General features: G+C 65.1%; 1 protein-coding gene across 2 annotated transcripts; it reads right to left on the bottom strand.

The window, feature by feature from the left end:
• Positions 1 to 4,887: 4,887 nt before the first annotated feature.
• On the bottom strand, positions 4,888 to 13,624 carry GCGR (glucagon receptor). Of its 2 annotated transcripts, none has more exons than XM_053212768.1 (14): positions 13,144 to 13,624; positions 8,699 to 8,870; positions 8,488 to 8,590; positions 7,653 to 7,760; positions 7,458 to 7,579; positions 7,267 to 7,373; positions 7,023 to 7,179; positions 6,775 to 6,934; positions 6,638 to 6,698; positions 6,344 to 6,413; positions 6,032 to 6,120; positions 5,773 to 5,911; positions 5,656 to 5,697; positions 4,888 to 5,299 (listed from the first exon to the last, which is right to left on the bottom strand). In XM_053212768.1, the coding sequence occupies exons 2-14, from the start codon at positions 8,759 to 8,761 to the stop codon at positions 5,069 to 5,071; spliced, it is 1,452 nt and encodes a 483-aa protein (XP_053068743.1). In that variant the 5' UTR covers positions 8,762 to 8,870; positions 13,144 to 13,624; the 3' UTR covers positions 4,888 to 5,068. The 2 variants fall into 2 exon arrangements, with proteins under 2 accessions (XP_053068743.1, XP_026907955.1); XM_027052154.2 differs by lacking the exon at positions 13,144 to 13,624 and adding an exon at positions 12,626 to 12,771.
• Between the last annotated feature and the right edge of the window lie 1,087 nt (positions 13,625 to 14,711).

The following is a 14,711-nucleotide window of genomic DNA, read 5'->3' as shown; positions in this document are numbered from 1 at the left end:
TCGGCCCCCCTTGGTCTGTCAGGCCGCTGTCCCAGCAGCCCACGCGGGGCTGGAGGTCCAAGGTCACGGTCTGGGCGCCAGAATCCAGAAATTTCATCTGATCCCTGGGATCCTCTAGGGGGGTTCGGGCCTCCTGGGGGGCCGTGGGAGGTGGACGTGGGGCTTTCTGGAGGAGAGATCGGTTGGGGTGTCTCTATGCTCTTCAGGGGACCATCCTTTTAAGGGCAGGGCCCTGCAGGCAGCAGCCTCCCTCTGCAGCCCTGAACCTCTGTGTTGGACCCCGGAGGGAAGTGGCTTCGCTGCTGTTCAGATGAAGGGGTGGCTGTTGAGCCCTGAGAGAGACCCAAATGCACTTGACCTTCAAACCTGGAAAGCCCTGGCAGGCCAGGCCCAGATAAGCCAAACTGGAATTTATTTTGGGAACACTGTTTCCTGGAAGAGTATTCTGGGGCCCTACAGGTGGCTCCAGGAGGCATCTTCTCCGGTGGGGGGAGGGGGGCTCCCCAGGGAAGGGGCACAGGAAGGACAGGTCCTGCAATAAACAGCCGCCTTGGCTCGCTGCCAGTGGGCGCTGGCTGGTGCCAGGCCCTGAGCCAAGCCTCTAACCACGTGGCCTTGTTTGCTCCCTGGGGACCCGTGGGGTGTTTTGCAGAGGGTTTGAGTGCCCGCAGCTACCCTCCCTGGCCTCGTGCACTAGTGGTGATAGCCGTGGACCCGTACACCCCACCACTGTGTGTGGGGGGACCACAGGACACCCCCTCGAAGCCTTTTTCACTCTCCGTGTCCCTGCAAACTTAGCTTTTCTGTGAAATGGAGGCCCTCAGCCTGTGGTGTCTGCCCAGAGCACCTGGGAGGTGGGTGGAGGCTCGGGGGGGCAGGGGACGGGTGGGGGCAGGGCAGATCGGAGGAGGCATGCCGGCTAGGTGTGGAACCACCCCTTCCCTAACTGGGGGTCCAGGTGTCCATTTGGAGATTATGACCGGTGGATGAGGACTCTGTGGTCATAAAGGGGGTCTTGGGACCAGGGGGGAAGGGGCAGACATGGGGTGGAGGGATGCTAGCTAGTGGGAGGTGGTGGTTGGGCAGAAGTCCTCCCTGTTGGCCTTGCCCAGCCGTCTGGTGGGCATGGGTCCTCTGGGCTGAGCCCAGCCCCAGCTGTGCTGCCACCTCCCTGTCCAAGGTGCCTTCACCAGCGCTGTGCGGCTGCCTACGAGTGGCTGGAGACGCCTCACCTCGGAACAGTGAGGGCAGCGGGCAGCGTGGTGGACCAGGGCTGCGTCTGTTTCTCCACGTTGTATGCTGCACGTGTGCACGTCATTTCATTCGATGTCAGTGACTCCGTGGGGCAAGTTTTATTACCCTAGTTTCACGAATGAAATGGCCTCCTATAAGAGACTGCCCTAATTCAAGTTTTAGGACTTTAGTTTTATCAGAATTTTAATTTAGTAAATATTGAGCATGTTCATGTGCCTTGAGCATGAACGATAATCCCCAGTCCACATTCCCCTTATCTAAACGCATTCTCGGTGGGTCACAGACTCAGGATGGGAAGGCAGAGTGCATCAGCTGCCTCTGCTTGACATGTTCCTTAAGTCTTAACAGCTGCCCTGCCCCATTTTGGTATTGAGGACCCTGGGGTGCTTCAAAGTGGAGTTTCCCACACTCTGGATTTGGCCAGTCACCTCCTTCTGCTAACGGGCTCCTCTGTCCCCTGCGTTTCTGTTAACTGAAGTGAGATATAGAGGCCTGATGGGATTCATAGGAAGAGACCTTGGATGTAATATGATCACTTTGGCTGCTAAAGTTGAGAAAGGACTGTAGGCAGTTTCAGGGTAGAAGGAGAGAGACCTATTAGGGCTATCTCAGTGAACTCTAGAAAGAGGAAGGTGGGGGTGGGGCAGTGAGGAGCTCTGTGGATTGTGGGATTTGAGGTGTTACATGGGAAGATGGGTCCAAAGTGTGGATATGAGAGAGCCACAGGGGCTGGAGATAAAATTGGGAATCATCTAGAAAGATAGTTTTCACAGATTGATGAGAGGAGGAGAAATGTGGCCTGGTCCCTGGGCAGGGCTGTCAGGGAGGGGAGGAGGAAGCAGGAAAAGGGACTGAGCAGAGGAAAGGTCAGAGAAAGAGCAGGCAGGGGGAGGATCTGGGGCTGAGGCTTGCCAAAGTGTCCAGGAAGAGGTTGAGGCAGCTCAGAAAGTGGACCAGCAGCCCTCTGTCTTCTCCCACCCCTCCCCCACCCACAGGCAACCCTTTTCAGCTCTTCAGCTGATACTTTGACTTGTATTTCTAAGTAGCAAACATATGCTGTTCCTTCTTGATTTTCCACTACACACATACGCCGTTCCCATCCACTATTCTTCCTAGACAGTTCTTTTTTTCTCCCCTACCTTTGGTTACATCAGTGTTGAGTATTTACATTATGACGTCTATGTTTGTATTTGAAGCTGAACCATGTGGTAAATTGTGATTGTTTTTCTGTCCTGCCCAACTTTTTGTTTTCCTTGAAGTTATTAATTGCCTTCTTTTTTTCATTTGCTTAGTTTTCTATGTACTAACACTAAGTCCTGAATTCTCCACCAGGTCATTTAAATTTCCCCTTGGTTTAGTCACTTTGGTCCTCTTGAGGGTGTCTCGCCTGGAGCTGTCTGCCCCCCACCTAGGGATGCACTCTGGTGCAGAGCTGCCATCCTGGGGAATGACCCCTCAAGTCTCCTAGGTTTGATCCCTGTTTATTGTAGTCTAGGTATTCCTCTTTCTTGTTCTTCACACTCATTTTAGTAGTGCGTATGTACACACGCATGTGCACACAGGCAAGGCAGTACCCGTGTGTTCTTTGGGGGTAAGGCCTGAGGTGAAGGACTGTGGTAGCGATGGGGAAGGCAGAGGGCCTGGAGTGTTCATTCTCCTGGGCAGAGAGAGGCGGGGGTGCTGGGCTGTGAGAAAGTGGGTTTCTCGAACCATCCCCCTCCTCCTTACTTGCAGGGCTGCCTGGTCAGAGCCAGTGTTTATTGGCTGGGCAGGTCCAGCCCCTGCCAGACCTCCGCCTCCACCCTCAGCTCTACCGGTCTGCTCCAGTTCCCGTGGGGACAGGGACAAGGGTGAAGGAGGATAAGGGCAGAGGGAGTCAGGATAGGGAGGGCTGTCAGGAGGCCACTAGGTGAGTGGCACACTCCCCAAGGCAGTCACCACCCCTGAGCTCAGCTGGCGTGAAGGAGAGCTTACGCCCTCCTTGTGCCCACACAGGCTTCCGAGCATCAAGGGCTGGCAGGGGTGCCCTGTGGACAGGGGCTTGGGAGGCCCTGGCACAAGGGGTAGCCTGAAGCCTCAAGGTCAAGGCCCTCAGTCTTCCAGCTGCATGGCTGGTACTGCCCACCAGTCCTACAGAGGCACAGTCAGCTCTGCAGACTGCCATCAATCAGTAACGCTGGAGACCCCCCTGGGCCACGCAAGAGCTCAATCTCCCCTAACTTGTCTCCAGCGCCTCCCTGACCTTCCCCCCCCCCCCCCCGCCACTTCCCTCCCTGCCACACCCGGGCCTGCGGTGGGTGTGGGCAGCACAGGGTGAAGGCCCCCTCGGGAGGGCCCCAGTGCCTGGCGGGTGAGTAATTTTATTTACCTTTCCTGAGAGGCCTTCTGTCCTCTCATTTTCTCCAATTAGCCCGGCTCTGCCTGAGCAGCTCCAGCCCACGTGGCCTGTGGGGGCTGTGGGCACCCCACACCCTAGAGCTCAGTGGTTACCTCCCAGGTCCTTGAGGCAGGGACACCTGGCAGGCTGGTTAGCTTGTGCTCTCTGTTCCTCTGGCTCCTTTCTCCTCTGACACACAGCCCAACCGGTGTCACCGCACTGGCTGCATGGGCACTCAGGAGGGGTGACCACAATCCCCACACTCGTTCCTCCTCCCGCACTTGCCTCCATCCCCCGCGTCAGATACACTATCCCCAAGATGGCAACCTTGACCTTGGGGTGCTCCCCAAGCAATTGGGTTCCCCGCCTAAGTGCACCGCCTGGTTCTTCCTGTGTAGGACACGCCACTCTTCCCTGGTGAGCACCAGCCCTTGCTGCCTGCCAAGCAGGGTGCCCACCCATCATGCCACGGACAGTGTCCTTGCTGCACTCACTTGGGTGGAGCGGGTCAGGCTTCTCTGCTAAGCGATGACGTCAGGACGGCGCAGAGGTCTTGGGAAAATAGTGCTGCTGCCATCACTCAGACCATTTCAATTCCGGGGGGCCTGTTCCTCCCCACTTCATCTGCTAAATGGTCTGTGAATTGTTGGGGTTAGAGCCGGGATCGAGTAGCGGCCAGTGGAGGACATCCGGTTCTGGATTGTCTGCCGATGCCCCTATCGGGCCCGAGCTCAGCCCTGGCTCCAGGAGAGAGGCCGAGGTGTTCGCGCGGGGTTGGCGGAAGGAGTGTGGTACCTGCCGACTTCCCTCCGCCATCGTCCGCCCCTTCACACCCCTCCGCTGGCTGATGGTGACCCTCTGGGGGTTGGGAGCCAAAACGAATGGACCGTCCCCTCGGGCCCAGGGTGTGGGCGAGCCCCACCTAAACCAGCATGGGAGGGTGGCTAGAAACTGCCCCGGTGGGGACGGGGAGGGGCGCTGTCAGCCACCGGTCGCGCTTTGGGACCCCCTCAGGGGTTCCAGCTCCAAGTTATCGGGAAAATGGGGGGCTCCCAGAGGCAGCACACCAGCTGCAGTCCTCATCCAAGGCTGCTCCCTTCTGTGGGGAGGCCCTGGGCCCGGCCCCGCCCTCTCTTTCAGCCCAGCTCCCCACGGGGTGCGGCCGCTACTCAGACTCTTTATTGTTGGAGGGTACACACGTCCTTAAACACCGTCCTTAAACACCGGCTACTCCGGCAGGCGCTCACAGAACAGCTTCCCGTCACACCCCGCCCCCAGCACAGGGCAGAAGGGAAGCCCTCAGACCTCCCACACCGGGGCACGGGTGGACGGTGGGGTCGCTGTCCGGCTCCCGTCCCTCCAGCCTGGGCTCTGGGTCGTTCAGCAGGGCCCTCTCTCAGCACCCGAGTCCGGCCTCGGCTGGGGCCCCCGGGGGAGTTAGAAGGGGCTCTCGGCCAACCCAGGGAGGCTGCTGACCCGGCAGGTCTCCGCGGATGGATCCCGGCCGGCCCCGTTGCTGCCGCCTCCGTCCCCGGAGAGCAGCAGCTTCGCGCTGGGGGGGCGGCCCCGGGGCCGGGCGGAGGCCGGGGGCCTGTGCACGTGGCGCTGTTCCCGCAGCGAGTTGCCCACGTGCCAGCGGTGCCAGCGCCGCCGCAGCTCCGACTGCACCTGGGGGGTGGGGGGACGGGGCAGGTCGGGCCAGTCCCGCCCCCGCCGGGACCCCCAACCTCCCAGCCTTGAAGGACCCGCCGGCGGCGGCCCCGGGTGTAGACAAGGCGGGCTGCACCACCACGGGCCCCTGGGGTCTTCCGGTTCCCGGGCCCCCCTCTTCACCACGCATGCCCCGAGCACCAGGCCGAGGCTGACCATCGGGGGGGGGGGGGGGCAGCACCCGGCATCATGGGGACCGTGGCCAGTGAATGCAGATGGACGTGGGGGGTGCCCCCTGCACGGGTGAGGCCAGGGCGCCTAAGCTCTCTCCTCCGACCCCAACCGCAGGCCGGGTCCCAGACCTCCCCGCCTACCTCCTTATTGAGGAAACAGTATAGAACAGCCACCAGCAGGCCCTGGAGAGAGGAGGCAGTCAGGGCCTCACCCAGGCCCGGAGGGGGCCGGGTGGTTACAGGGGGCAGGGCGGGCACCTGGAAGGAGCTGAGGAAGAGGTCGAAGAAAAGCTTGGCGGAGCGCAGGGTCCCCTGGGCGTGCTCGTCCGTCACGAAGGCAAACACCACCTCGTGGACCCCCAGCAAGGGGATGAGGGTCAGCGTGGACTTCGCCAGCCTGTGGGAAGGAGCCTGAGCCGCCGGACCCAGCCCTGCCCGCTGGGGCCCTGGTGTCCCCCGCGCCCCCAGCCCTCCCGCCTCCTCCTGGCCTTGGGGTCCATAAGCTGCCCGCACCCACCGGAACTTGTAGTCGGTGTAGCGCATCTGGCGGGCTCGCAGCTTGGCCACGAGGACGCGGAGGACGCGGGTGAAGATGAGGAGGTTGATCTGTGTGTGGAGGGCAGAGCTCAGGGCGGCCCCTCCTGTCACCGGCGGCCACGCGGGCCGGGGTTGGGCACCGGCTGGTGTCCCAGCCGAGGGCCAGGGCCTCCCCCCCCTGTGGCCCACAAGGTTGTCCGCCTCCTCAGGCCCCCGGGGCCCACCCAGGAGGAGGGGGCGGGGGCCAGACGCCGGCAGCCTCCGCACCCCTCCCCGTGCCTCACTTCCTCACCAGGATCGCCAGGAAGACGGGGAAGCGCAGGATCCACCAGAAGCCCATGTTATCGTTGCTCGTCCAGCACCTGCAGGGCGGGGCGGCTCAGGTCCCGCCAGCACCCCCTCCCCCCACCCATGGGGGGTCTGGTCAGTGCCTTGGGAGAGGAAGGGAGAGGGCCGGAAGTGACCCCCATCCTTGGGCAGGCTCGCTCCCCGCCCCGCCTCCGACTATTGACTCCGCCCACAGTGCTGTCCGGCCCAGCACCCTGCGGCCGCCCCCAGCCCTGTCCTCTGGCCGGCCCATACTCACTGGATGTTCTCAAACAGACACTTGACCACAGCCCAGGGGATGACGAAGAGCATGGGGGCACCTGTGGGGAGGGGGCGGCTGTGGTCCCGCGGCCCCAGCCAGCCTGCCCCCCCTCCGCCCCGCACCGGCCTACTCACCCCAGCCGAGGCCCAGGTAGAGGGCGAAGAAGCTCCTCTCCGGGAAGGCGGCGAGGCCCAGCAGGCTGTGCAGGTACACGCCCTCCACCAGCAGCCAGCAGTAGTTGGCCACGATGCCGTACTGCATGAACACCGCGGCCACCCGGCAGCCGGCCACTGCCTGGCCGCAGGGGCGGTGTGAGCTCAGGTCCCACGGCCACCTGCCGCCCTGGGGCTGGGAGGCCCGGAGGCCCGGTCTGGGTGCTCACCCCATCACTCAGCCAGACGCTCACGCTGAGGTCGTCGCCGATCTTCTGGCTGTATCGGGTCTTGAGCAGCGTGTCGATGACCAGCACGGAACTGGCCTTGAGCACGAAGGACGCGAACAGGTTTGCGTGGATGTAGTTTCGGGTGCAGTGCAGCTTGCTGCGGGGACAGCGAGTCGGTGCCTGCCCGCCGGCCCGCTTCCCTCGGTGGGGGCGGAGGGGGGCCGAGCAGGGTGGGCGGGCGTACCTGAGGCCCAGCAGGGTGGCGAGGGCCAGGAGCAGGGCCCCCAGGGAGAGAGAGTACCCCACCGTGTACATCACCTGGAAGCTGTTGTACATCTTGGCCACCTCCTTCTGCAAAGCGCGGTGGCCGGTCAGGGCTGGGGCGCCGCCGGGCCCCGCCTCCCCGGGGCCCCGCCGCGCCCGCCGTGGGCTGACCTGGACCTCAATCTCGTCGTCGTCCATCTGGCACTGAGACGCATTCCGCCACGGCTGCCCCCGGGGCCCGCGCACCCACTGCCCGTCAGGCCCGCACTTCTTGAAGACGAGGCGGTGTTGCACTGGAGGGGCAGGCTCCGGTCAGCCCCCGGCCCCCGGCCCCTCGGCCAAGCCCCGCAGCCCCTCCACAGTTACCTTTGTGGTGCCAGGGCAGGTACCAGGGGCAGGAGATGTTGGCCGTGGTGTTGGGAGGGGTGTCCGGCCAACAGGAATACTTGTCGAAGGTTCTGTTACAGACCAGCTCTGCGAGGCAAAGCAGGGCGGGCTGGGAGGGGCCCCTCAGCAGGGCCCGGGCCTACGCGGCCGTCCGTCCTGCCTCCTCTTAGAAGCCCCTGCCTATCATCCTCTGCTCCCCAGCATGCAGCCCTCCCCCACTCCCCTTGCACACCTGCTGTCTCCAACGTGCCCCAAACCCACCCGGGCTCGTCCCTCTTCCCAGTGCTCCCTTGCAGTGCCTCCCTCTCTGGGGGCTGAACCCCTATCTGTTGGCTTCCTTCCAGGGTCCAGCCCCGAGTCTGTGGCTCACATCCCCTTTCCCTCGGCCCAGCACGGGCTCCCTCCCTCCATCGGACAACGGCTCTCGGCCTCCCTCCCGGTCTGCCCTAATCCCTTGCTGTACCCCGGGTGACCCTGAGTGACCCTCAGAACTTATGTGCCCCTGTCCCTGCCTGCGCCGCATGACGGCCCATCTCCCGCTGCACCCGGGCCTCGTGTGGGCTGCCTCCCTCACCACCCCGTCTGCCCGCTGGGCCTGAAGCTCCATGGGGGCAAAGACATGACCCCTGGGACCAGCAGCGGACGGGGGGGGGGGGGGGAGGTGGGGGACTGTGTAGCTCCCAGTTCTGGACCGTTTCTTTTCCTTCCTGGTGTGTGGCTTTGAATAAGTCGCTGACTGGCCTTTTCCGCGGCTCCCCTATAAACGGGGGGAGGGTGGGCAGGGGGCCAGGAATGGTGAAAGGCTAGGGCTCACCAGTGGGGGGGGGCAGCAGGCTCAGGTTGTAGAGACACTGATCACCGTACAGCTTCCACTTCTCAAACAGGAAGTCCATCACCTGGGCGGAGGGGGCCTGTGGCTGGGCGGACAGGTGAAGGGACAGGGGACAGGACTGCATCAGCGGGAGAGGCAGGCCGGTGGGTGGGAGCCCGGGGGGGCTGGCGGGGCGTCTGGCCGTGGTGCTCACCTGGCAGGCCAGCAGCAGCAGCAGCGGGAGAAAGTGGGGGCGGTGTGGCCGGGTGGGGGGCATGCCTCTGAGCGGCCGCCCCCCACATTTGGCTGGGACTGCGCGGCTGGGGCAAAGCGGTCCTCCTGGGCACGCACGCTCCTCTGGGGAAGTCCGGTCGAAGCAGCGGGGCCTGCGGAGGGACCCCCACGGGTGAGGAGACCCAGCTGGGCTCCGCTGCGACCAGAGGGGTTTTCTTCTTCCCTGAAACCGCCCCTCTGAGCCTCTGGTCCTGTTCATGAAGTGGGAGCCGGGAGGGAGAAGATGCCAGAAGTCGCTCTTGGCCAACGACAGGGTTGGGGTCCGGCCCGGTGCCAGGAGGTGCTGCCCAGGGTCGTGGAGGCTGTGCTGCCTCCCCCGGGGGGAGCTGGGTTTCCCACGGCTGGTGGCTGTGTGTCTTGCAGCTCTGACAGGCCCGGAGCTCTCCCCGCCCCATGCTGGTGGCGGTCACCATCCTGCCTGACGACAAAGCTGCTCGAAGCAGCCTCCCTGGCTACCCACCTCCTCCCTTCAGCCCTTGCCATCCTCCCTACCTATTCTTAGCCCCTGGGAAAGGCAGCTTGCCAGGCCGGGGCGGGGTGCCAGGGCCATCCATCACAGTGCCGTGGTTATCCAGGTGGCCCCAGGCCAGCTCCCAGCCTCGTCCAGGGGCCGGGAGTGCCGGGCACATGCCTAGGATGGTCCCTGTCACACACGTGCCCTCTTCCCAGGACTGGGGTGTCGAGGGGTACCCTCTGGGCCCCACCCAAGGCTCAGGCCTGGCTTCCTGGATCCCCTGGGGCACATAATGCAGGTGGCTGGCTGCCCAAGCTCGGGACCCCCGCCGTGGTGGTGCCTGCAGGGGGGTGCCCTGGGCCCGGCCTGAGTCTGAGTGGAGATCTGGGGTGGCAGATCGGATGGACTTTCTTTGCTTTCAGAGCCTGTCTTTGGCTCTGAGCGAATTCCCCGAGGGCAGGAGGGAGGGGCCCCTTAGGGCCTGGGTGTGGACTCCCTTAGGAATGGCCTGCGTGAGCCCTCCAGGGCCCTGGATAATCCCTTCTCTGGGCACCCTGGCAAGGAGTGAACAAGTGATGGACGGACGGATGGATGGACAGATGGACAACCAGTTGGCTGGAAGACAGTGAGCGGCCAGGGGTGGGAGGGGGCGGGGCGGGGTGCAGGCAGGTGGAAGGTTTCAGCTTCCTCCCATCAGCGTCCAGTTGGGCCCTCGTGGGGCCAGCTCAACCTAGGGCTCCCCTGAACTCACCCCTCAGCCTTAAGGGGACCTTGAGACGTCACCATGTGGGGTGAGAGCTCAGTGATCCAGGACGGGCACTTCTGTGGGGCTCCTGACCCAGCCCCTGACCACAGGTGCAGACCAGCCCGGTAGAAGCCTCACCCAACGGTCACCAGTCCCCAGTCTACAAGCCAGGCGAGGGGACACGCTGGCGGAGGGCTCAGGAGCGGAGGCGCCACAGTGTGGAGGACCCTTTTGGCAGGGAAAGTGGCAGGCAGGTGGAGCACGAGGGCCAGTTCAGGTATCTCCAGCCCTGGGGTCGCCCAGCCCAAGGAGCCTTATCTCCTGACGCTGATCGGCCAGCCCCAGCCCCGTCCGCTGCCCTGCCCCTTGCCGGCTCCGGCCACTGAGCTGGGTGGGTAAGGAACAGGCAGGAGCCAGCCTCTTGCAGGAGGGAGAGGAGGGGCTGGTGGGCAGGCTCGGCGGTGCAGGGGTGGCCTGAGAGGCAGGGAGGGGGAGGCAAGGGCTGGCTGGGGCACGGCGGACAGCGAAGATGCAGGCAGGGGACACGGGGAGGAAGGGCTGCCCAGTAGGTTTTCCCTGCCCAGCCCCGCAGCTGGGGATGGGGAGACGGCGGAGCCGCAGGGACCAGCGAGGAGCTCCACGCCAGAAGGACAGCCCCTCGGACCACAGCTGGGGGTGGCGGCCGGGACAAGCCTGGCAGCACCTGAGCAGCCGGCTGGAAAAGGGGAGCTCACCTTGCTGACTTTCGGCCGTGCAAGGCTGAGGGTCTCGGGCCCCGGCTTTCGGCACCCAAGGTGCCAGGCCGGCCCCACAACAGAGGGCCTGTCGCGTGCCAGCCCCGTTCCGGTTCTGGGAGCACAGGGAAAGAATCTAATTTCCCAGAGGCTCAGTTTCCCCACTTTACAAATGAGGACCCCTGCTTCCCTATCTTGAGGAGTAAATGAGCTTTGCCACACGGATGACCGTGGCCAGGCCCCTGCCCTACCGCGGGGGAGCACTGAAATCCAGCCCCGGGATAAATATTTGCTGGATTGGATGAAGGTTGAAGCCGAGATGATGAGGCGGTCAGAGGCGGAGATGCGGCTCTGGGGCTCCCCCGGCCCCCCATCGGCCACAGTTCCAGAGCTAGCTATTTCCCACCTTATTACCCTAGCTTGAGCCGGCGGGGGTGGGGCACGGCCCGCCAGGGACCCGAGCCTCCTCCCTTCGTGGACCGGGTGACCTGGTCCTGGACTGCCCCCGCACAAGTGTCAGCTCAGTGCTGGAGAGGTGGGCAGGGGTTCAAGCGGAGAGGCAGAGTCAGGGGCCTCGTGGGAGGTCTGGTGGGCTAGGAAAGGACGAGGTGGCCTCCCCCAGCTGCTCCGCTCACCTCCTGTCCCCTTTCCCAACCCTTTCCCCTTCCCCCTTGGATTCTGCCGCCCCCCACACCACCTATTGGGCTGGCTTGCAGGGGGTGCCCAGCCCCAAGCCTGCCCGAGGCACCACTCCTAGGTGCTCACGGCCCAGCCACCATCCCACCAGCTTCCACTGGGGATAGCTGAAGGACTGGCAGACTGGACTGGAGGAGGGGCCCCAGAATGGGTGGTTGGTCCAGGGGACCGGCTAGGTTGCACTGGTCACCCCCTGTTTGCCCCTTGATCCAAATGGGTGGGTTTGAGGATTCCCAGCCTCAAAGGGGTGTGAGGTAGTGGGGGTGGGGGGTGTTTTTGTGAAACCAGAGCAAGAAGGTCATGGCCCCAGGGCAGGATCAGGGGCCACCGGCTGTTGACAAAGCCTGACTCCCGTGTCCTCCCCACCCCCGTGGGGCGGGGCAGACCTGGATGCCAGCCAGGGTGCGATTCCCCTCCAACCCTCATCCCCCAGCGCCGGGGGACCAAGAGACAGCCAGGGCCAGTCCTGTGACCATGCGGGTGCCCAGACGTCAGGGGTCAGTTGGTTCAGGGTGGGGACAGAAACCCCGAGGCCTGGAAGTAGTGGGGGGGGGGGCACTGGAATGGTGGGGGCAGAGCAGAGCAGGTCAGCCACCGGCCCTCGCTCTGGGTCAAAGTGACAAGTGTGGGCCCCACGAAGAATGGGCCGGGCAGGGTGCAGCGCCACTCGCCCCCTCCTGGGGAAGCCGGGTAGAAGGGATGATGCAGTGGGAGTCCTGGGGACCTGGGGCTGGGGGGACGGGGAGGGGGAGCTGTTCTGGGGAGCTGGGGCCAAAGGGGACAAGCAGGACTGCCTCTGCCCTCCCCCTGGGAATCTCTGGGGTGTCTCCTTAGAGCTGCTTGTGGGCGCCTTGCGGGCGGCCAAGGGGGCGGGTGCTGGACAGGAGTGGAGAGCTGACTGGGGCCGCAGGACAGAGCGCCGGGCGGCCGGGACCACCGCGCCGCCGGGACCACCGCCCGCAACCCCGGCCGCCCTCCCCAGGGAGGAGACCCCAGACTGCCCGACGGTGCGGGACCCGGTTGACCGTCTGAGCTGGAAGGGCGAATCGGATGGGGACGGAGGTGTCGGCCGGGGTGAGGACAGCGACACCCCAGGCCCTGAGACCGCCCGGCCCACGACAGGGGTCCCCGCCGGCCATTTCTGCGCTGCCCACCCCGCGGGCCCTGGCCGGGTGGGCTCCGGGGACGTCCCCTCGGGGCCGGGCCAGGGTTGCTCACCGTGTGCCGCTCGGCCTCCCGCTCCGGCCCCGGCTCCTCGCCGCCCTCCGCGCTCTCGGGTCGGCGCCCGCTCCGCTCCCGCGTCCGCCGCGCGCAAACTTTCCGGCGGCGACGCTGGGTGGCGGTGGCGGTGGCGGCGGCGGAGGCGGAGGGGCGGGGGTGGGAGCGGCCCCGCGGGGGGCGGGGTGGGGGGAGGGGGAGCCGCACGGAGGGTCCCCGCCCGCCCTCCGGACGCGCCCGGGTCCCGGACTCCTGCCCGCAGATCGCTGCCCTGCGGACCCCCACCCCCGGGACGGGTCTGCAGACCGGGTCGCGGCGGGTCAGCGGCTACCCCGGGGAACAGGAGACGCGGGGGGGGACTGGTGGGGGTGCGCAGAGCGCTTGGCCGTGGCGGGAGGGGGGCTGTGACTCGACGTCCCCTCCTCTCGCGCCCCCCCCCCCGCCCCCCGTTCCCCCTCCGCGCTCCCCGACCCGCCCCGCCTCTTTCACGGATGCCGCGCCGACTGGACCCCACTTACCCCCGCCGCGGCTCTGGGGGACATTTCTTCCGAGCGCGCCACGGGGCAGACTGGGCTGGGTGGGGGCAGGGTGGCCCGTGGGGTGTCCCCCGGCCCCGGGCTCTCGGGGCCTCTCTAGCACCGCTGGCTTGCCGGTGCCACCGACCCGACTCCTCCCGCCGATGCCGCCCGCTGCTGCTCCCGGTGCCCCGGGGGCGCTCTGCTCCTCCCAACCTCCTCCTCCCCAGACTTCTGCCCTGGGCTCACCCTCCTGAGGGTGCCCTCTCCTCCCCGTCCCCCGGGAGGGGGCTAAAGCCTGAATCCCAGCCCCTGCTCTGTGCCCAGTGACTTCAGGGTCACCAGACCCCAGGGACGCTTTGGGGCCTCCTCTTTCCTGGCCTTTCAGCATCCTGGGACCCTAACCGTCCTCCCTCCTTCTAGAACGTTATCTGGTGTCTGTGGCTTCCAGGGTGGCACTCCCCCCTCGCCCTCTTCACTGCCCTGCTCTCTCCCTCTCCTTCACAGCTCCCAGTCCCCCCCCCCCCCCCGCCTCCTCTGGGTGCCCAAGGCCCCCCTCCCCCCCCCGGAGCCCTCTCCCCCCACCTGCTCCCAGTTCCCAGAGGGACTTCCTCCACCCACCCCACCCGCCTCTGGACACCGGGCAGTGTCCCAAGGCCTCCTGTCCATCAGCAAATCTCCGTTCTCCTTCTGAGTCTTTCTGGAATCTTTTGGGTCTCTTCTCCACTGTCAACCCCTGACCAGCCATCCGCTGTCACCCAGGACAGCCTCCCTGGCCCAGCTCCTTTTTTGGTGCTACCCTTTGTCCTTGGGACCCTTCTCTCGACTCTACTTCCGTTTTAGGGGGGCACTGGAACCTGTAGGCCACCCCTGCCGCCCATCCCGCAGTCCCCGGAACAGAGCTAAAGCTGGCCCCGCTGGGCTACAGGTAGCCGGTCTTTAGCACATCTGTGCCCGGCCGCACACCCCATCCCAGGGTGGGGGTGCCCTTCCGACCTCCATTCTTACCAGCCCACCCGAGACCCTGCTCCCAGAGCTAGCCTTTCTGTTTTCATTCTGGGAACAGGCAGAAGGCAAAGGTCAGAGGCAAAGGTCAGAAATTGTGGCTCCACCTAGGGCCACAGCTAGTTGGGTGCAGGTGCTGGGCTGGGGGCGGGGGGAGTTAGCTTCCAAAGACTCCCTTTGCCTCTGCCTCCGCCCTCCCCCTAGCCCCTTCCTCCAGCTCCCCCCCCCCCGCACCTTTCTGTGGTGGGGCCCGTGGAGGGGGGGGGGGGGCACAGATCTGGGTCATGCCCCGTCCATCCCCAAGGGAGACCCTGCCCTGCAGCCCTGGTTGAGTCCCAAGCTAAAGAGATGGGGGGTGGGGGCAACACCTGTGACTTGTGGACTGGGGCGGGGGCCGGGGGCGAGGGGGGGTGGGGGGGCATCAGAAGGGGATGGGACAGATCGGGGTGGGGGGCCTCCCAGGGCTGGGCCACCTCTATTTACATAACGGAACTCATAAGACATAAACAAAGTGGGAGCTGGGAAAGGAGGGGGCTGGGCCTTCCCACAGAGCCTGAGTGCTGAGG

The sequence above is a fragment of the Acinonyx jubatus genome, chromosome E1 (assembly GCF_027475565.1).
Source record: "Acinonyx jubatus isolate Ajub_Pintada_27869175 chromosome E1, VMU_Ajub_asm_v1.0, whole genome shotgun sequence".
NCBI classification, from domain to species: domain Eukaryota; kingdom Metazoa; phylum Chordata; class Mammalia; order Carnivora; family Felidae; genus Acinonyx; species Acinonyx jubatus.
This window is presented reverse-complemented; position numbering and strand designations above follow the sequence as displayed.